Source organism: Alexandromys fortis, unplaced genomic scaffold (genome assembly GCF_014885135.2).
Source record: "Alexandromys fortis isolate MF-2015 unplaced genomic scaffold, M_Fortis_MF-2015_v1.1 scaffold_151, whole genome shotgun sequence".
Classification (NCBI taxonomy): Eukaryota; Metazoa; Chordata; class Mammalia; order Rodentia; family Cricetidae; genus Alexandromys; species Alexandromys fortis.
Genome location: NW_026068043.1, coordinates 856474 through 876993, shown reverse-complemented (window position 1 = coordinate 876993; position 20520 = coordinate 856474). Strand labels below are relative to the sequence as shown.

Here is a 20520-nt window from a genome sequence, read left to right as displayed (position 1 = left end):
TTCAGCAGGTTCGGTCTGTGGTCATGGACCTGAGTGAGGCAGAACACCATGACGACGAGAACTTGCAGAGAAGGAATTGTTCATGGCATCCAAGAAGCAGAGATGGGAACACAGGAAAAGGCCAGGGCAAGCTGTCGCATCTTCAGTGACCTTCAGTGAAGTACCACCTCTTATCTATCACTACCTCCCAGTATTGCCAGCAAATGATGAATCTCTCGAGCTATCATCAATCCATTAATTATCCATTAATTAGGTCAGAGCCTTCGTAATCTGTTTCTGGGCATGTTGTCATAGAAACAGACAGGAATGTGCTTGTAAACCCTAAACATCTCTCAGTCCAGCAAGTACCCAGTACCCACACAATGGGCCACAACCACCTATAACTCCAGTTCCAGATCTGATGCCCTCTTCTGGCCTCTCTGAGTTCTGCACAAATGTTCATACACATAAAAATCATTAAAAATAATTTTTTTGAAAAAAAAAATGTAAGGGGTTTGGGAAGATGGCTTAGTGGTTAAAGAGCCCTTGCTATTCTTGCAGATGAGACCGGTTTAATTGCTAGCACTTAATAGCTCAGATTTCCTCTAGCTCTGGTTCCCGGCAATTTTATACCACCTTCTGACATCCGTGGCCATTACACACAGATGGCGTGCAGACATGCAATGAAAACACATACACACATAAGCATATTTTTTTTGTTGTTTTTTTTTTCGAGACAGGGTTTCTCTGTAGCTTTGGAGCCTGTCCCGGAGATCCACCTGCCTCTGCTGGGATTAAAGGCGTGAGAACAAGAGGACGCCTGGGAAGAGGCAGGTGACTCTTGACTTCGCCCAGGGTCTGTATCATTCACATGCTCACTAAAGTGAGACAACATGCACACTTTACAGGAACAGCATAAGCAGCCCCCAGAATGGCTTAGCAGGGTTTCCAGGTGTCAGAGGGGAGGGTCAGACCAAAGAGACCAACACCAGCACCCAGGTACAGATGGCAGCTGAGCAGAGGCCCTGGTGGCACACAAAGAGGACAGACGCTGCATGGCCAGGCTGGCCAACAGGTGAAACAGGCTTTAAGGCACACTTGAGGATGAGGGCGCCCCTTTTTGCACACAGGTGACTACGGTCAGGGTGCTTGTTTTGCATTGTAGTTTGTTGGGACAGGGTCTCGTGGTGGCCTCATGTATCCCAGACTGACTGGCCTAACTCAATGTGTAGCCCAGGATGATCCTCCTGCCTCCAGGTCCTGCCACAGTCTGAGCTACTGGAATGTGCCGCCACATCCTGTTTATGAGGCGCTAGGAATCAGACTCAGGGCTTCGTGGATGCTATAATCAAAGACCTTACCAGAGAGACATGTTCCTGGCCCCTTTAATTTTCTAAGGACTTTTTACATTAAAAACCTTTTTAGTCATGTGTATGTGGTGACAGGAGCACGTATGTACACATGCATACAGACACTCTGAGAAGCAGAAAAGGGTGTCAGATTCCCTGGAGCTAGAGTTACAGCCATTTATGAACTGCCTGGTGTGGGACTTGAACTCAAGTCCTCTGTAAGAGCAGTAACTGATCTTAACAACTGAACCATCTTGCCCACTCAACTTCTATTTCAAGTTCACAGCAGCCCTTCCTATTGTAAGCCTACGACTAGCCCTTGAAGAGAACCAGGGGCAGATCCACCTGGGTGAAGGGGCCCTGTAACTGCCAAAACAGCCATCCCCTCCAACACCAGCCAACTGGTCCTCATGACATCCTGCTTGTTGACCCCTCAACCTTCTGACACATCCCACTTCCTTGTTAGGTTTTCTCCATGTTAGGGTTTTCATTTGAAATGTCCCCCACGGGCTCACGTGTGGAATGTGTGTGCTCCACCACAGGTGGTATTTTCTGGAGGACTGGCACGTTAGAGGAGTGGGGCCTGGACACAGAAGTAGGCCGCTGGGGGGTGGTCCTTAAAGGTGGTAGTCCAGCCAACGTCTGATTGCATGCTGCTTCCTGATCTGCTAAGTGAGAGGCCTCTACCCCATGCGCCAGCCCCCAGAAACTCTGCTGTGCCTTTCCTGCCATGCTGGGTTAGAACCCTCTGAAACTGAGAGCCAAATTAAATCCTTTAAATTGTTGCTGTCAAGTATTTGGAGCAAAACTTTGCTTTCCTCCACAGCCCACACAAGCAGCTACCAAACTCTGTATTTTGTATAATAATGTCCATTTCCTTCCCCAGGCTGCACAAAGCAGGGATTCTTCCACCACATGACTCAGTGGCCCACGCCTGCACTTAAGGGGCCCACACGTACCTGTAGAGTGAACAAGTAGCGGGTGGGGTGTAGCAGGCAGCGTGAAAGATGGTAATTAGTGACTCAGGCACCAGCTCTCCCCAGCTGAAGAATCTATCTGTTCAGGGCTAGGGAGATGACTCAGTGGGTTAAGTGCCTGCCTGACAAGCTGACGGCCCGGGGTCAGTCAACAGAACCCATGGGAAAAGAGGCAAGCATGGCATCATATGCCTGTCGTCCCAGCTCTGGGGAAACTGAAACAGAAGGATCCCTGGCGGGCTCTCCAGCCGGCCAGCCTTCTTGGGAACTTTCAGGTAGGGAGAGATCCTGTGTCCAAACATAAGGTGGAGCTGGGTATGGTGGTGTAAGCCTTTAATCCCAGCACTCTGGGAGGCAAGGGCAAGCAGAACTCCGCAAGTTCAAGGCCAACCTGGTCTAGGAAGTGATACCCCATCTCAATAATAAGATGGCTAGCACCTGAGGAATGACACTTGACACTGTCCTGTCCTCCACATGAATGCACAGCCGTGTGCACATGCACACATGCAACTGCACACACACAAAACACATCCCAGGTGGGACTGCCTTCCAAAGTGTTCTCCATGGGCTTCTGTTTGTTTCCTAGGGTCTCGAAGTGATCTAGTGAAACATTTCCAAGACTCCATCTTTAAAAAGGCAGAAAATACTTTATTCTAAAAAAAACTTTTCAAACACTGTTCTGAAAAGGCAAGTTTTCTTAAAAACAAGTATTTTCCCAGTTTCTGATGCTTCCTACTCCAAGACTGGCCCTCCAGCCAAGATTCCACAGCCCTCAGCCCACAAGCATTTGGCCTGCAGCCTCTTTCTTCAGGGGCTTCTGGACAGTTCAGAGCCAGGCAGAGAGATGGCTCCAAGGCTGGGATACTGTAGACCCATGGGGGAGGCTGGCTCACACTGGCTGCTCCATAAAGGGTCTCAAGCCATGACATTCTGGGCTCCCGGACTGTGTCCTGGGGAGCTTGTGGGGTGGCAGCTGATCAAAGAGGCCCTAGCTGAAGTTAGCTGGCTCTCCTGCTGAGCTGGGCCAGCCAGAGGCCCAAGTGTGTCCTGTTGTGACAGGGGACTACAGATTCTCCTGAATGCCTTGTCATGTCTCCAATGTGCCACGAATAACAAACGTCCCCTAAGAAAAGCCTGCCATCCTAGGGCCTTATGCCCTGGTACTCCTCAGGAGCACACCAGGCCAGGAGCCTCAGCAGCAGGGAAAGGTCTTGTCCACAGACTCCTATTACGTCCCCACTGGACACAAAGTAAGCCCCCTGCTCCACACAGGCCCTGGCCCTCTCCCAGCATCCTCAGAAGCTCTGCTGGTGGCCACACCTTGCCTCTGCCAAGCTGTTGCTGTCGGTATAGTTCAGACTCTGGGGCCAGCCTGGGATGGGCCCGGAAGGAGATTCAGATGAATGACCTGGCCAGAGTTACCATGTGATCCACACCACATGCCACGTCCACAGGCTCACCGGGCATCGTCACCTGGAAAACAAGCCCCAGAACACAGTGAGGGGAAGGGTGAGCAGGCTCTGGAGTGCTTCTGGGAGAGACAGGGACTTGATGGCTCTATTTCCCTGTGCAGCTGAGGCTGACCATGAACCTCTGACCTCCTGCCTCTACCTCTCATGCTGGGTTTACAGACATGAGTCCCACACGTGCTTTATGGTACTGGAGACAGCCCCTAGCCAGGGCTCTGCGTGTGCTAGGCAAGCACTCCAGCTACTGGGCCTCCCCCTCAGCCCCACACTAATCCACAGCCACCCTACCTCCCTGCCCATCAATGGCATCACCTCCGGTAGCTACCCTAGAGACGTGACCCTGGAGGATACATATGCTCCTGGTACCATTGTCTGTGACAATGGCTTCCAGATTCCTTGCCTGAAGGCTGATTGCTGTGGGATAATGCTTTTTGTACACTGTAAAGATGTGTCACTTGTATTGGTTTAATACAATGCTGACTGGTGAGTAGCCAGGAAGGAAGTATAGGCGGGGCAACCAGACTAAGAGAATTCTGGGAAGAGGAAAAGCCAGACACAGTTGCCACCCAGACACAGAGAAAGCAAGATGAGAATGCTGTACTGAGAAAAAGCACCAAGCCATGTGGCTAAAAGTAGACAAGAATTATGGGCTAATTTAAGTTTTAAGAACTAGTTAATAGGGGGCTGGAGAGACGGCTCAGAGGTTAAGAGCATTTACTGCTTGGTCTTCCAGAGGTCCTGAGTTCAATTCCCAGCAACTACATGGTGGCTCACAACTGTCTATAATGAGATCTGAGGCTCTCTTCTGGCCTGCAAGCAAATATGCAGACAGAATACTGTATACATAATAAATAAAATAAATCTTTTAAAAAAAAGCTAATTAATAACCCTGAGCTAACAGGCCAAACAGTTTATAATTAATATAAGCCTCTATGTCTTTCTTTGGAACTGACACCTGCGGGACTGGGTGGGACAGAAACTTCCGTCTACAGCTGAGTGTTCAGTGACCTTTCTGTGGGTCACTAAGTACTTCCCAAGAGTGCAGGAAAGGCTTCTGCCTGGAGGGTCTAGTGTGGGAACAGGGACACACTGGCACAGTGGCTTCTGTCACTTTACCTGTTGACCCCACCTGCAGCCATAAGCTGGATCCCATGTGTCCCCCACCATGGCCACGTGAGAGGCAGAGTTTCTGCTACATCTCAAAAGGCATTAGGTGAGGGCAGTGGTAGCCCAAGCAGAGACGGGGATCGGGGATCTCTGTGAGTTCAAGGCCAGCCTGGTCTACAGAGCGAGTTCTAGGACAGGCTCCAAAGCTACAGAGAAACCCTGTCTCAAAAAAACAAAGCAAAACAAAAGACATTAGGGTCTTACCACAGATCTAGCCAGGCTGCCTGTCTGGGCCAGTCTTAGCTCCAGGAAGACCTAGCCCTCAGCACAGCAGGAGGCTAGCGTCCTTCCCAACCTTGTCACAGAGTCTGTCCGTCTTGCTGTTTTAGAGCCTTCCCTGCCTTTCCTTCCCTAGACTGACCAAGTACAAGCAAGTTTCAGAGCTACATTGGGCCACCCAGAGGGCTGGTCCCTCCAATCCTCATTATTTTGTTCTCGCTCAAGCGCACACATGCCACAGTGCACTTGAAGTCAGAGGACAACCTTCAGGAATTGGTTCCCTCCCTCCACCTTGTGGAAACTGGATTTATTAAACTTAGGTAGTCAGGCTTGGTGTCAAGTGCCTATACCCAGTGGGCCTTCATAGGCTCTAAATTTATTTTTTATTTTTTTCTTTCTCTTTTTGTTGTGCTTATGCTATACATGTGTAAATGTACTACGGATGGTGTACACAGTGCAGTGTGTGGAATGTGGTGTGTGGTATGGGTGTGCACAGTGCAGTGTGTAAGTGTTGGAAACAGGGGCTGACCTCAGATGTCCTCCTCTAGCACTCCCCACGTTTTTGTTTTTTCTGTTTGTTTGTTTGTTTTGTTTGAGACAAGGTCTCTGAGTGGACCTAAAAATCATGGTTTCAGCTAGACTGGCCGACCAGCAAGCATCCGAGGTCTGACTCTCCCCCTGCTGTGGGGCACTGAGTTACAGACTACACAGTGGAGCAGAGCTTTTCGTAGGCGCTGGGGATCCAAACTGGGATCTTCATACTGACACAGCAAGCACTTTACCCACTGAGCCAGCTCCCCAGCTCCCTTTTGTTTGTTTCAGAGACAGGATGTCACTATGGAACCTTGGCTGGCCTGGAACTCACTATGCAAGCCAGGCTGGCCTCGAACATATAAAATCAGCCTGCCTCTGCTTACTGAGCGCTGGGATTAAAGGTGTATGCCAGCACACACTGAACTGTTTCAGTTTTCAGACAGGGTCTCACTATATAGCCTGTGCTGGCCTAGAACTTGGAGCATTCTCCTGCCTCTGTTTCCGGAAAGCAAAAGTGTATACCACCATGCCCATTTTCTCTTTTTTTAACCATTGTTTCTATTATCGTAGCAACGTATGTATCACTATGATACATACATAGTAATAAGCAATGATATACTGTAAAAGGACATTGAATGGAAAGCAATGACCATGAGATCCAGGGAGGCATGGTGGTTCACACCTCTCATCCTAGCATTTGGCAGGTAGAAGCAAAAGGACCAGAAGTTCCTCACTATACAATGAGTTTGAGGCTAGCCTGGGCTACATGAGTCCCTGTCAAAATAAAAAAATACGCAGGTATCAAGTACCTCCTAATAACCCAGCCACCCTATGCCCTGCATCCTACTGAGAACTACTTAAATCAAATCTTGTGTTCCTCACAGGCTCTCAGTGCAGAAGGGCACATGCCAGCCTTGTGGCTCCCTGGGCACACCCTGCATAACTGTGCCTTCAGACCCTCGCCCAGATGTGGAGGCGGGATCAATTGGCCAGATCCCTATTCAGTAGCCCTTCCTGCTGGCAGCCGCAGAGAAGCTATGACCTCCTGGGCAGTTTCCTGAGTTTAGGACAGAAATGAATGCCTACAACAGGTGGCCTGGCCTAAAAGCACCGAAGTGGCAGGTACTGACCATGGAGCTTCCTCTCCATTAGGGGCTGCCGGTGATGGCAAATGAAGGCAGGAACCACGCCACGCTGTCTTACAGCCTCCCCAAACAAAACACCTTGGAAAAAGCTGCCACACAGACCACTGAACAAACAGAAATGGGCCCCAGGTGACAGAGGCAGCCTGGAGCTGCTGAAGCTGCCCCAGAACAGCAGTGGCCGGCTGCCTCCTGATGACCTAGCCAGGTGGGCTCTTAGCAACCTCTCAGGCCCCTTGAGATCATCTATTTACCTTCCCTGGGAAAGTGCCTTGCCATGATCATCCGCAGCCATCCCACTGCACTTAAGCACATGCCGCCGTTCCCTAGATGCTCAGGCCATTAGAGCCCAAAGCACAGCAAGCTGTTTGCTCTCTGCTTGCTGGCCAGGACCCATGACCATCAAGGACCTTGGGAGTAGCAGTGGCTCTGAGACTCCAGTGCCCCCTGGCATGTGTCTCTCAGGTCTCTAAAACGACTCCACAATAAGTCTGTCCCCAGTCATGTGGGGAGTTTTGGTCTCTGGGTCTCACGGAGCCCAAGCTGGCCTCACACTCCCTGTGTATCTGAGGATAACTTTGAACTTAGGATCCTCATACTTTCACCTCTTGCTCCCAGGTCCTAGGATTACAGGTGTGCTCCACCATACTTGGTTTATGTGCTGCTACAGCTCATTGAATCTAGGGCTGCTTTCATGCTAAGCAAGTCTTGTTTATTCTTCAGAGAGAGGAAGGGAGAGAGAGAGAGAGAGAGAGAGAGAGAGAGAGAGAGAGAGAGAGAGAGAGAGAGAGAGAGAGAGAGAGAATACCTCACTAGATAGTCCAGGCTGACTTGATTCTCCTGCCTCGGCCTTCCAAGTGGCTTCACCTATGACTTGTATGTGTGACTTCATAGGCTCCCCCTCTGGTCTCGCAGCTCACTGTGCAAGACAGGCTGTGCTATGGGAGCCGCTTGCCACCCTGTGCTATGGCTGGATCTCAGGTATGCCTTGAAGGCCCGTGTGCTGAAAGCTGGATCTCCAGCTCGGTGCTACTGGGAAATGGCAGAAATCTATAGGGGTGGAGCCTACTGAGATTAGGGATTGGAGATGTAACTGTCCATTGCTGAGGTGAAACACCAAGGCCACAAGCAACTTGGGAAGGACAGGGTTCATCTGGCCATGCCTCCATAGTCCATCATCAAGGGAAATTAGGGCAGGAACCTGGAGGCAGGAAGTGAGGCAGAAGCTGTGGAGGATGCTGCTTACATGGCTTGCTCAGCCTGCTTTCTTATGCCTCCGGGACCACAAGCCCACGTGGCATCACCTACCGTGGGCTAGGCCCTTCCGCATCAATCACTAATTTAAAAAATGCCCTACAGGCTTGCCTATACCATGTTATGGAAGTATTTTCTCAGCTGAGTTTCCTTCCTCTCAGATGACTGGCTGTCGTCAGCATGGGAGCATGCCTTTGAAGGTAATAATAGAACCCCAACTCCTTTCAGTACTCTGACTCCAGCCTCCATAAGGTAAGCAGCTTTAAGGTCACATGTCCCCTGCTATGTTGCACTGCCCTGCCAATGGGTCAAAGCAACTGACCCCAGCAAAAGCTTCTAAAACCAGGAACCAAATTAAACATTGTCTCTTAAGTGGATGACCCCAAGCATTTTTTACAAGAATGAAAAACTAATGAATCTGTCAAGTCCTCCCCTTCATCTAATCAAAACATGACAAAAGACAATGGAGTTGCCTGGCATGACCCCTTGGGGCTCACCAAATGTGCAAGAAGGTGGACAACAGGGTGCTGCCAACAGAGTGGTCACTAGGGCAGACAGGCTCATCCCTTCAACAGGAAAGCATATCAGGAAGCCCACAGCGAGCAGGACGCCATTCCTCTGGCTGACTAAGTGCAAGAGGGTGGTGCATGCTGAGAATGGAGGTATCAGGTTCCAGCAGCCTAGACATGGACTCTTCCCCAACAGCTATGCTTTGCCAAGTTGCCTCAGCAGGTAACCAGCTGTGATGATCATGAACATGACAAGATCTAGAGTCCTCTAGGAGACAAACTCCTTGGCTTGGCTTGGCTTGGTGAAGTTCTAGATTGGTTAGCTAAGGTGGGAAGACCCATGCTGAATGAGGATGACCCTACTCTACCTGCCGAGGTCCTGGGCTGAAGAAAGAAGAGAAGGGGAGCTGAGCACCAGCGTCATCTCTCTGTGCTTCCTGACTGTGGATGCCATGTGACCAGCCGCCTCACCCTCCTGCTGCCATGTCCGCCGCCATGATGGACCAGACCCTCAAACTGAGACCCAAAAGAAACCCCTCCTCCCTTAAGCTGCTTTTGTCAAAGCAACAAGAGAAGAAACTAACCCATCCACACTCATAGGTGACAGGCCTGGGAAGCGCTTGCTGTTCCAACACCCAACTGTTTCCACTGTTTTCCAAGGCCACAATCGAAAAGAAAAGAGGATGAGTGGGGGAGGGGTGGCTGTGAAGGGTGTGCTGGCTCTCCAGACAAGACCAGCAACAGTCTGCAGGAGAATCTGCATGCACATGTGTGCTTGTATACACAGTTCCTTGAAAGATTGGATTTTGATAATGTTCCTAAATTGTGAAAGGTTTTTTCTTTTTCTTTTTCTTTTTTTTTTCTTTTTTTTTTTTTTGGTTTTCGAGACAGGGTTTCTCTATGGTTTTGGAGCCTGTCCTGGAACTAGCTCTTGTAGACCAGGCTGGTCTCGAACTCATAGAGATCCGCCTGCCTCTGCCTCTGGAGTGCTGGGATTAAAGGCGTGCGCCACCACCGCCCAGCAAGATTTTTTTCTTTAAAGACTGGGTCTTGTACAACTCAGGCTGGCCTCAAACTGGCCATGTAGCCAAGGATGACCTTGAACTTCTGATTCTTCTGCTTCTACAAGTGTAGTGCTGGGATTAGGGGTGTGGGTCACCCCACTAAGTTTACATGGTGCTGGGGATGGATCCCAAGGATTAATGCCTGCTATGCAACTACTCTACCAACTGAGCCACATCTCTGGCCCACCTGGGAGCTTCTCACAGGGACTGGACACTGAGTAGGTGCAGCAGGTCCTGGGATGCACTGACTGCACAGAGAAGAAGGCTGAAAACCTGCACACTTAGAGGCTGGTGCTACATCCAGCCCCGCCCATCACCTCCTCACAAGCCTCCCTGGCGTCCATCCTAGATGGCAACACACAATAGGTCCTGGACTCTCTTTTGAGAGCCAAAAGAGGTTTGGCTTCTCTTGGCATGCCCTCCACAACCCACCCCTGCATGGTCTTACCCCCCACCCCCCCATCCCACCCCTGCCGCATGGTCTTACCCTCCATGGGAAATACTGGTCTTCAAGGCGTCCGATTCCCAAGCACCCTCGGATATTCTTGCCCCACACGAACAGTTCCCCCTTATCTGCAAAGAAAGGAAGACAGGGGCTTGGCTGAGCTACAGAAGGAGCAGATCATCAAGAGGATGGCCTTCCAAGAGTCAGGGAAAAACAGAACTTACTGCTCAACTTAGCCTCTGAACTGAATCTCAGAGAAAAGTACCTTAGAGAATGTTCTATCCATAAACCAGGCCCCAGGCCAGGCCTTCTGCCAGCCAGCCTAGGGAGACAAGTCTGTGTGTGAAGCAAACCCCAAGGCTCCCATGCACAGCCCTCTCTGCTCATTTTGACGGCCTGCTGCCACCCATAGCTCTGCCCTCTCTGACTGACAGTGAGGCAAGACAACCAGCTCTGAGTTTCAGGGTGTAGGTGTGTTCTGTGAGGAGCTATAGAGCAACTAGGTTCCTAACTGTGTCAGGGCTATGCCTGTGTGCTGGGCACTGGGGACAGAACAGCAACTGAAGAAACGTGTTTCCTGTCCTCATGGACTTCACCCAGTAGAAGAGCCAAAATGAACAAATGAACAAACTAATAAATACAATGGTTACACCTTGAAGAAAGTGCATTACTGTTAAGCCATGTCCCTCACTGGCAAAGTCTAGGCAGTCATTCTACTACTGAACCATGTCCCCAGCCCATCACTGGGGGGTTCTAGGCAGGGGCTCTACCACTGAGCCACACCCCAGCCCCTCACTGGGGGATTCTAGGCAGGGGCTCTACCACTAAGCCACACCCCAGCCCCTCACTGGGGGATTCTAGGCAGGGGCTCTACCACTAAGCCACACCCCAGCCCCCTCACTGGGGGGGTTCTAGGCAGGGGCTCTACCACTGAGCCACACCCCAGCCCCTCACTGGGGAATTCTAGGTAGGGGCTCTACTACTGAGCCACACTCCAGCCCCCTCACTGGGGGATTCTAGGCAGGAGCTCTACTGGTGAGTCATATCTCAAATCACAAAAGACTTCAGTTTTAGAAAGCAGCTTATTACAAAGTCACAGTGGGAGCCTCAGAGTGAAAAGGAGTCGTGCTGTTTGACTTAGGCATGGAGGTCAGTTACATGGCAGACTAAAAGTACCAGAAAAAGCAAATTTAGGCTCTGGTAAGAAGAAAAAAAGGAAAAGTTAAGCTTTTCTCTCAAGAAGATGTTTGACAGGCAAGGAAGCAGCAAATCCCTGGGAATCACTAGAGTGACATGCTCGCGGTAACTGCTGTCCAGGACTGCAGAAACTGCCTGAGCTGAGGTGTTGTGGCAGAACATGAGGAAGACAACGGTCTGCTGTCTAGACGCCTGTGGAGCTACTTGCTATTTCATAGCTCTACAGCCTGTCCAGTCGGTCTCCAGCCAGACGCCTCTGTGGGCACCCTCCCCAGCACCGTGGAGGCTCTGAGCTGTACCACCCTGCTCACTCATTTCCGCATCACTCACCCACACATGGCCCAAAGCTCCCTGGTTTTCACTAGCACTCTACCAGTCCCTTCTCCCTACTCCCCCACAGGCTCCTCCTAAGAGATCACACTACAGCAGATGCCTGACCACAAAACAAGGAATCCAAACCAAAACGCCAGCATGAAAGGAAGGTATGTGTTCTACAACACAGACTAGACTACCTCGGCATGGCCTCCCTCTTTACTTATCCCATGAAGACATCAATCTATTGAATGGATAGATGGATGGACAGACAGACGGACAGAGGATGGATGAGGAAGGGAGGGAAGGCTAGAGGACAGAAATGAACAGCTATAGAGGCAGCAGAATGGAGGAACGAACAGACAGAAACACGGGTGGATAAATGGTTGGCTATAAATGGATGTAGGTTGATGACAGAAGCTAAGCGCTGTCCCAGTTTGAGAAGGAACAGAGTTTGCCCTGTCGGCCCAGCAGGGTAACTTACTGGTAAGTGCGGCAAAATGGCTAAGACCACATCGGATCTGGGAAACCTGGACATCGGGGTTGAACTCTGTCAAGCCAAAGAGCGTAGGTGGAATCATTTCTGGAAGAGCCGTTTCCAAGAGGTTTGGTCCTTTCCCAAGAATTCCGTAGCCCCAGACGAAGATATGTCCTTCTTCTATGTTACAACAGAAACAGTGGTTGTGAGTGGCACAGCCCTCCTGGACATGAACACTACAGGGACTGGCGAGGGGCTCAGTTGGTAGAGTGCATGCCTAGGAAGCACAGAACCCTGGGTTCTATCCCTAGAAACCAGGCATGGCAGAGCATGCCTGTAATCCCCGAACTCAGGAGGTGGAGGCAGGAGGATCACCTTGGAATATATGAGTGAGACACACTGTGCTAGCAGGTTGAAAATGACTCTCTGCCCTGATTAAATACTTGTCTATGGAGTCTGGCTAGGGAGGAAGCCAAACTCAGCAGAAACAACCAACTTCTTGAGAGTAATGGAGGGAGGGTATCCATAAAACCCACAGGCATACAAAATTTTGGACATTTTCCCCATCAACAACTCCAATTTCATACTGATTGGAGCCATACCAGATACAAGCCATTCTGGCCAGATTCTTAAAACTCTTAGAAATGAGCTGGGTGGTGACACACACCTTTAATTCCAGTACTTGGGAGACAGAGCCAAGCAAATTTCTGAGTTCAAGGTCAGCCTGGTCTACATAATTCCAGGACAGCCAGAGCCACAGAGAAAACTCTGTCTCAAACAAAACACACACACACACATACAAATACACAAACACACATACACACACACAACTTTAGAAATGCTTTTTAACTTGCTTTCGGGGGAGTAGAAATTTTGAGTTTTGCTATGGGATTGTTTGTCTTTATTTTTTAGATTTAGATTTATTTTATGTGTATGAGTCATTTATTTATTTGTTTGTTTGTTTGTTTGTGTTTGTTTTGGCTTCTCGAGACAGGGTTTCTCTGTAGCTTTGGAGCCTGTCCTGGAACTAGCTCTTGTAGACCAGGCTGGCCTCAAACTCACAGAGATCCGCCTGCCACTGCCTCCCGAGTGCTGGGATTAAAGGTGTGCGCCATCACTGCCCAGCTGTGTATGAGTCTTTTGATCAAATGTGTATCTGTGTACAACATGAGTGCCTGATGTTTTGAGGTCAAAACAGGGTATCAAATTCCCTGGAGTAGAATCATGGATGGTTGTGAACTGCCATGTGGGTGCTGGGAATCGAACCTGGGTCTTCTGCAAAAACAAGTGCTCTTAACCACTGAGACATCTCTCCAGCTCCAGGTATTTAAAGATACAGTCTTGCTATATAGTCCAGGCTAGCCTGGAATTTAAAATCCTCCACCTCATCCTCCTGAGTGCTGGGAATCAGAGACCTATACCACAATGTCCAGTTTTCTTTTCTTCCCTTTCCCTGTCTTTCCTTTCTTCTCATCACTCTTCCCCCATTCCTCCCTTCTTTCTTTTTGGTACAGTACTAGGACAGTATCTGGCTCTCGTGCATAAGTGCTTTACCACTGAACTCTGCAGCCCTGGCTGTAACAAGTGCAGTACTGCTGCTCAGGGTAGAGCACAGTGACAAAGCAGGTTTCTCATGCACAAGACCCTGGGCAAGTGGCTCAGTGGTGGAGCCCCTGCCTAGAATCCCCCAGTGAGGGGCTGGGGTGTGGCTCAGTGGTAGAGCACCTGCCTAGAATCCCCCTAGCACGCACAGGGGCCTGTGTCTGACCCCCAGCTCCAAGATCCAGATGTTTGCTATAAAATGACAAAGCCCCATGGTTGTCTGTACATCTACATCATGAGGTACTAACCTGTTGGGAATCTCACCTCTACCCCGTAATCACTGAATGACTGTAACTAGATGCTCCCATAGCCACACTCCCCTCTTCAGGATGCATCTACAGCCTAGGAATCTGAAGCACACAAACTGTCCCATTCCCCCTCTGATCTGTCCAGTGCTTCTCAAAGAGATGCAAGAAGTGGCTCTCACCATTCAATACAGCACAGCCCGTGCCACCACAAGCCACCTGCTTCGCCTTGCCTACTTCAGAGAAAGGCAGGCACCGAGGGACATTAACCTGCACCGAAGAAAAGGGTGGGCATGGTTAGGAAAACAAAGGAGCCAGAAGTAGTAAGAATCCTTGGCTAAAGTCCCAGTTTACTTATTAACCCCAGTATGTCTCACTTACTAAGCTTCCTAACCAAGGGCTCAGGACACAAAAGGGTCCTGGGGGGCCCAGTTCCCACTCTTCTGGAAGGCAGATGTCAGACTCTGCCCCTCGTTACATCTGTGCTAGACCAAAGTGTGGAAGGGATTTCCCAGAGTCTCTAAGAGGCTGATCTGACATGGGGGAGGGGAGAGGCATCACTTTTCCTTAGCTCTGAAGGGTATGTAGGGTATGCAAGGGGAGAAGGGAGCATCCTCCAATGGGACGAGATGTACCAAGGGAACAGGACAAGGACAGCCCACTCTAAGAGATCAGGACTGGTAGCATATGCCTTTAATCACAACACAGGAGGCAGAAGTAGGTGGATCTCTATGAGTTTGAGGTCCTAGTCTACATAGAGAGTCCCAAACCAGCCAGAGTTATGAATTAAAACCCTGTCTTTAAAAAAAGGAAAGATAAGATAAGCATGGTGGCACACACCCCTAAGCTCTACCCTCAGGATGCAGAAGCAGGAAAATTTCTATGAGTTCAAGGACAGCCTGGTCTACAGAGCAAGTTCCAGGACAGGCTCCAAAGCTATAAAGAGAAAACCCTATAACGAAACACCTAAATAAATAAATAATAAGAGTTGGTGAGATAGTTCAGCAAATAAACCCGTTTGCTGACAAGCTTGACTACCTGAGTTCAATCCCAGGAACCAACATGATACAAGGAGAGAACTAGCTTTTACAAGCTGTCCTCTGACCACACACATGCCATGGCACACATAGACATACATGCTCCAAACAAATGAGTATAAAAACATTAAAATAAGCCGGGTGTGATGGTATACACCTTTGATCCCAGCATTCAGAAGGCAGAAGCAGGCAGACTCTATTAACTCAGGTCCAGGCTAGTCTACACAGCAAGTTCCAGAACAGCCAGGGCTAAAAAAAGAAAGATCTTGTCTCAAAGCAAAACAACGGCAAAACTAAATCAAAATTGTATTGGCCACTTTCATAGTGGCTCCCAGGGAGCTGGATCTCCTGCTATCCGCACCCACAGGTGAACCTGGGCTTGGGCTAACTCGGGTGACTTGCTTCTACTGAACAGAATTCCAGAAGTGAGGGACTGTCACTTCAAATGATCCAGCATGGCCTTCTCATCTGCTGATCTAATGGAGCCAGCTGCCACACTGTCAACAACCCCTCCAGAGTGGAGTGGCCCACATGGCAAGGAATCAAGAAAGCTCTGGCCAGCAGTTATCAAATGGCCAACCCCCCAGTGAGGCCCCAGGGCCTTGGTCCAGCAGAGAGCCTGCATCCTGACAACCACCAGCAGAGGAAGGGTGGAAGCAGCTCTTTTCTTGGTGAAACCCGGTAACAGGCTCAGGCCCAAGAAACCTGCTGCACGTGGCAGGTTCCTGACCCACCGCTACACACAAAATGTGAAGTGTTGGGAGTGCAACTCAGTGCAACAGCACCTGCCGAGTGCACTCAAGGTCCTGGGTGCCATTCCCAGAACCACAAAAACAAAAACAAAAGGCCTGGGCAGAGACACAGACGAGAGGTGTTAGCCATTAGCAGTGTGAGTTATGGGGTTGGTGAAGATGCTTTGGGAGTTTGACAGTAGTAAAAACCTTTGGGAGAAGGCTACAAGCTTTTTGTTTAAATTTATGGTTTCTTTTCTTGTTTGTATCGTTTTCATTTATTTTCAATTTTATATGCATTGGTGTTTTGCCTTCATATATGTCTGTGTAAGGGAGTCAGATCCCCTGGAACAGTTCCAGATACTGTGAGCGGCCATATGGATGCTAGGAATTGAACCCAGGTCTTCTGGAAGAGAAGCCAGTGCTCTAACTACTGAGTCATCTCTCCAACCTCATGTTTGCATGGTTTTTGAGACCAGGTTTCTCTGTGTAGCCTTGGCTGCCTTAAACTCACTCTGTTGACCAGGCTGGCCTCAAACTCATAGGGATCCACCTGCCTCTGCCTTCCGAGTTCTGGGATTAAAGGAGTGCACTACCACTGCCAAGCTGTTTAATTTTTATTAATTTATTCTATGTATCTATTATCGACATGTATATACACATGCACATGCACACATGACACAGAGAGCACACTGAAGGGCAGAGGACAACTTGTGAGAGTCAGATCTCTGTTTTCACCAGAGATCAAACTCAGGTCGTTAGGTTTGGTGGCAAGCCCCTCTATCTGCTGAGCTATGTCACCAGCCTGCAACCTTTGTGAATGAATCAAAACCTACTAAACTGAATCAATAAAAATATTTGTTGGAGGAAAAAAATTAATAAATTGCACACACTTCATATTGGTAAATAACAATTTGTAAATTATACTTTCATTATTAAGAACTGGCCATTAGGATGCCAAGCACAATAGTACACACCTTAAATCCCAGCAATTGGGAGGCAGAGGAAGACTGATCCTTGAGTTCAGCTAGCCTGGTCTACAATGAGAATTCTAGAATAGCCAGGGCTACACTGAGAAACACTGTCTCAAAAAATAAATAAATAAAAATAAAAGAAAGAAAGAAAACAAAGGAAAAAAAATTAGATGCCAAGAACTAGCCACAAACAAGTAATGTCAGTAAAGAATAGAAAGGTATTAGTTATGGACTGGGAAGACAGCTCAATCAGGAAGGTGCTTGCTATAAGGACCTAAGCTCTAACCCATCCCACACAAAAGCTGGGTATGAGGGTGTGCTCTTGTAATCCAAGCACAGAGAAGGCCAACACAGATCAGTCCCAGAATCCAGCCAACCTAATGAATGAGCCTAGGTCTCAGTGAGGGACCCTGTCTCAAAAAATAAGGTGGAGAGCTTCTGGGGTATGACAACTGAGGTTGTCCTTCCTCCTACAGACAGATAGACACACACACACATATAACACAATGAAGAAAGATGTTAGTTACAAAATTAATCTCTACTTTTTGTTTATGTTCAAAATAGTCCTTTTTTTTTTTTTTTTGGATTTTTCGAGACAGGGTTTCGAGACAGGGCTGTGTAGTGAAACAACAGAACATGCCAGGTGTGGAGATGCACATCTGTAATTCCAGCACCCAAGAGTTGGAGGCAGGAGGATCAGGAGTTCGAGTCATCTCGGCTACAGAGTAAGTTTGAGACCAGCCTGGCTACATGAGATTCTGTCTCAACAAGTTAAAGGAAGATACAGGCTCCAGAGCATGCAGACCCTAAACATACAAGCTGTCACTGAGGCTGGCCTTGGCTCATGGTCCGTCTCCCCAGTAGTGGGAGTACAAGTATGTGCTGCCATGCCCGACTGGCTTTAACAGTTTATTAAGGACTATTTTAGCCGGGCGGTGGTGGCGCACGCCTTTGATCCCAGCACTCGGGAGGCAGAGGCAGGCGGATCTCTGTGAGTTCGAGGCCAGCCTGGTCTACAAGAGCTAGTTCCAGGACAGGCTCCAAAGCTACAGAGAAACCCTGTCTCGAAAAACCAAAAAAAAAAAAAAAAAAAAAAAAAAAAAAAAAAAAAAAAAAAAAAAGGAAAGAAAAGAAAAAAAAAAAGGAAGGAAGCAAGGAGATAAACTTAATGCACTATCTTAGCTGGATGTGGTGGCACTTGCCTGAGATGGCAGCATCAGCAGGCAGAGGCAAGTTGAGGCCAGCCAGATCTGTGCAGCAAAACCCTGTCTCAAAGCACACACATACTGGCTGGGGAGATGGCTCAGTGGTTAAAGTTCTTGCCTGCAGGCCTGAGGACTTGCGACTGGATCCCCAGTAGCCTGCCTGTGACTCCAGCCTCTAAAGGCCAACATGGGGGAAACCCAGAGCAAGCTGCCCAGCAAGACAAACTATACTGATAAGCTCTGAGTCTGATTTAGAGTCCCTGCCTCAATCAATATGATAGAAGGATAATCAAGGATGGTTCCCAAGATCAACCACAGGCCTCCACATGCACATGTGCACACACGTAAAACATGCACACACACCACACAACACAGAGAAAAAAAACACACAAAAATAAAACAACACTGTCTTAAGCCAGGACCAGCTAGTTGCAGTAGCCTCAGACCTCCTCTTCTTTTGGGGCGCTAAGAAGACAGCAGAGCAGAGGCAGTGTGACACCAGGCTACACACCTGAGTGGAGTCTGTGACCGAGGCCAGCTGCAGGTATTCAGAATTTCCCCAGCCAAAGACACCTCCATCCGAGGACACAGCCAAGCAGCAATCACCGTAGGTGGCAACCTGAACAACTGTCACCCCAGCAAGGTCTCCGGCCAGCTTGGTGGGTGTGCTGGTGATGTTGTAGTGACCCAGGCCTGCACAGTAGGAAACATGCATTAGCTCACAGACACAGGAGACTTACTGGGTAGCACTTTGCACCAAAGAGGACAACAACAAAGTCGTATCTGGTCTACTTTAAACACCCTAGGAATGTTTAGGTCTAAATTAAGTGGAAAGACTGAGGACAGGAGGATGGCAAGTTCCAGGACAGCCTCGTCTATACTGTAGTTCCAGGACAGCCTTAGGAACAGATCCTCGACAAATGTGGTGCACACCTTTATGCCCAGCACTCGGGAGGAAGAAGAAGAAGGAGGCCTCTGTGAATTCAAAGCCAGCCTGGGCTACCCAGCAAGTTCCAGGATAGACAGGACTCAATAGAAAGGAAGGAAAGAAAGGAGAAAGAGCAAACCCTCAAACAAAATCCCCAAAAGTCAAGTTAGAAAATTTTTGAAGGGGCTGGAGAGATAGCTCAGCGGTTAAGAGCTTTGCCTGCTCTTCCAAAGGTCCTGAGTTTAATTCCCAGCAACCACATGGTGGCTCACAACTGTCTGTAATGAGGCCTGGTACCCTCTTCAGGCCTGCACGTAGACAGAATATTGGATACATAATAAATAAATAAATATTTAAAGACAAAAAAAATTTTTGCAGCCTGGTCCACAGAGCTAGTTCCAGGACAGGCTCCAAAGCCACAGAGAAACCCTGTCTCGAAAAACCAAAAAAAAAAAATTTGAAGATGAACTAGCATTATATGATGAAGCTTTTAGAGTTTGTATAAATAATAAAATAAGCAATTACAGCCTTTCTTCTATGCACTGTTTTTTTTGGGGGGGGGGGCTTATAGTTCTAGGGATAGAATTACCAGTGAGCTATATCCCAGCCCAGTGAGAAGCAGTTTCTAACACTCTCTGGGCTTGCTAGCAGATCCAGAAGCCAGGCACAGTGGCATGCACCTGTAGGTTTATGTACATGTAGACTCAGCAGGCGAAGGGAAGAGGCCATTTAGGCCAGGAATTAGATGCCACCCAGGCAGCACAAGACCTTATTAGGCAGCTGGCCAAAGCACAGCACTGAACCACAGACTCTTGGGTAAACCAAGATCTCAGAAAAGCAGAAGCCCTGGTACCAGGCCAGGGCCAATGAAATGCCTTTTAGAGGAATGCTCTCTGATGCAGGTCCTGAAGGTTCCCACAAATTGAACTCAATAAAACACGAGTTCATAATCAAGTCACTAAGCCCCTAAGGGGATCGGGTACTACTGGCATGAGTCAGCAGAGGCAACAGACAAGCCTGCTCCTCCAGACTCCAATCGCTAGGATAAATGAGGCCCAGGGCTCTGCTACTGACAACAGTACCGAGGAACCTCTGGCACCGTCTTGGTTCGTTTCTATGGAAACCAGCAGCAAAACGAACAGGAAAGGATGTAAAAGATGGCAGTCCCCAGAAGACCCAAATCTAGACCATTAACCCTACAGTCCACAATGACTGCAGAGGCCACAGACCAAGATCTTTCACTTCCCCAAGGGGGCAACAAGCACCTACCTGTCTGTCCATCGGCACCCCATCCACAAGAATAGACTTCCCCTTTGTTTGTGAGGAACAGGCTGTGGTCCTGACCACAGACAACCTGGCAGACACAGAGACACAGTGCTGTTCATGCCTAGGCAACCAAGCCTGTGCGGGGGGCAGTGGATTCTCCATCAGTTCTTCCCTCCTCCACCCCCACACTGACCTCCCATCTGCCCTCCCCACCTCCACTCTGTAACCTTCTGTAGCGAGCTGCGTGGTGTCACACCTGATGGAGATGTATAATCAACTCCTGAGATGGCTAAGGCCTGACCTATGCTATGATCACTCAATGATTATCAGCTGCCTGCACATGCGTGAACCTATGGGCAATGCCCACCTGGCAGTTCAGGGTTGGCAGCCCATACCTACTTAAGGGCTGGGAGAGGTTTGCCCGAGGGGGGGGGGGG

At 49.0% G+C, this 20520-nt stretch overlaps 2 protein-coding genes across 3 annotated transcripts in view; one reads left to right on the top strand and one right to left on the bottom strand.

Annotated features, from left to right (window-relative positions):
• Castor2 (cytosolic arginine sensor for mTORC1 subunit 2) overlaps positions 1-277 on the top strand; it is a 41624-nt gene extending 41347 nt beyond the window's left edge. The window contains exon 9 of the mRNA XM_050166163.1: positions 6-277. Within this exon, the coding sequence (XP_050022120.1) occupies positions 6-149 (144 nt within the window). The 3' untranslated portion in view covers positions 150-277. The remainder of the gene's footprint in view (positions 1-5) is intronic.
• Positions 278-2999: 2722 nt separating this feature from the next.
• The window catches only part of Rcc1l (RCC1 like), a 31317-nt gene continuing 13796 nt past the window's right edge, over positions 3000-20520 (bottom strand). The window contains exons 6-11 of one of the 2 annotated variants that reach the window (XM_050166159.1): positions 20087-20171; positions 18401-18582; positions 14125-14212; positions 12102-12275; positions 10151-10236; positions 3004-3778 (exon numbers count right to left, since the gene is read on the bottom strand). In XM_050166159.1, the coding sequence (XP_050022116.1) occupies positions 3701-3778; positions 10151-10236; positions 12102-12275; positions 14125-14212; positions 18401-18582; positions 20087-20171 (693 nt within the window). In that variant the 3' untranslated portion in view covers positions 3004-3700. Of the gene's footprint in view, positions 3779-10150; positions 10237-12101; positions 12276-14124; positions 14213-18400; positions 18583-20086; positions 20172-20520 lie in introns of both variants that reach the window. The other variant, XM_050166161.1, reaches the window with a different exon arrangement.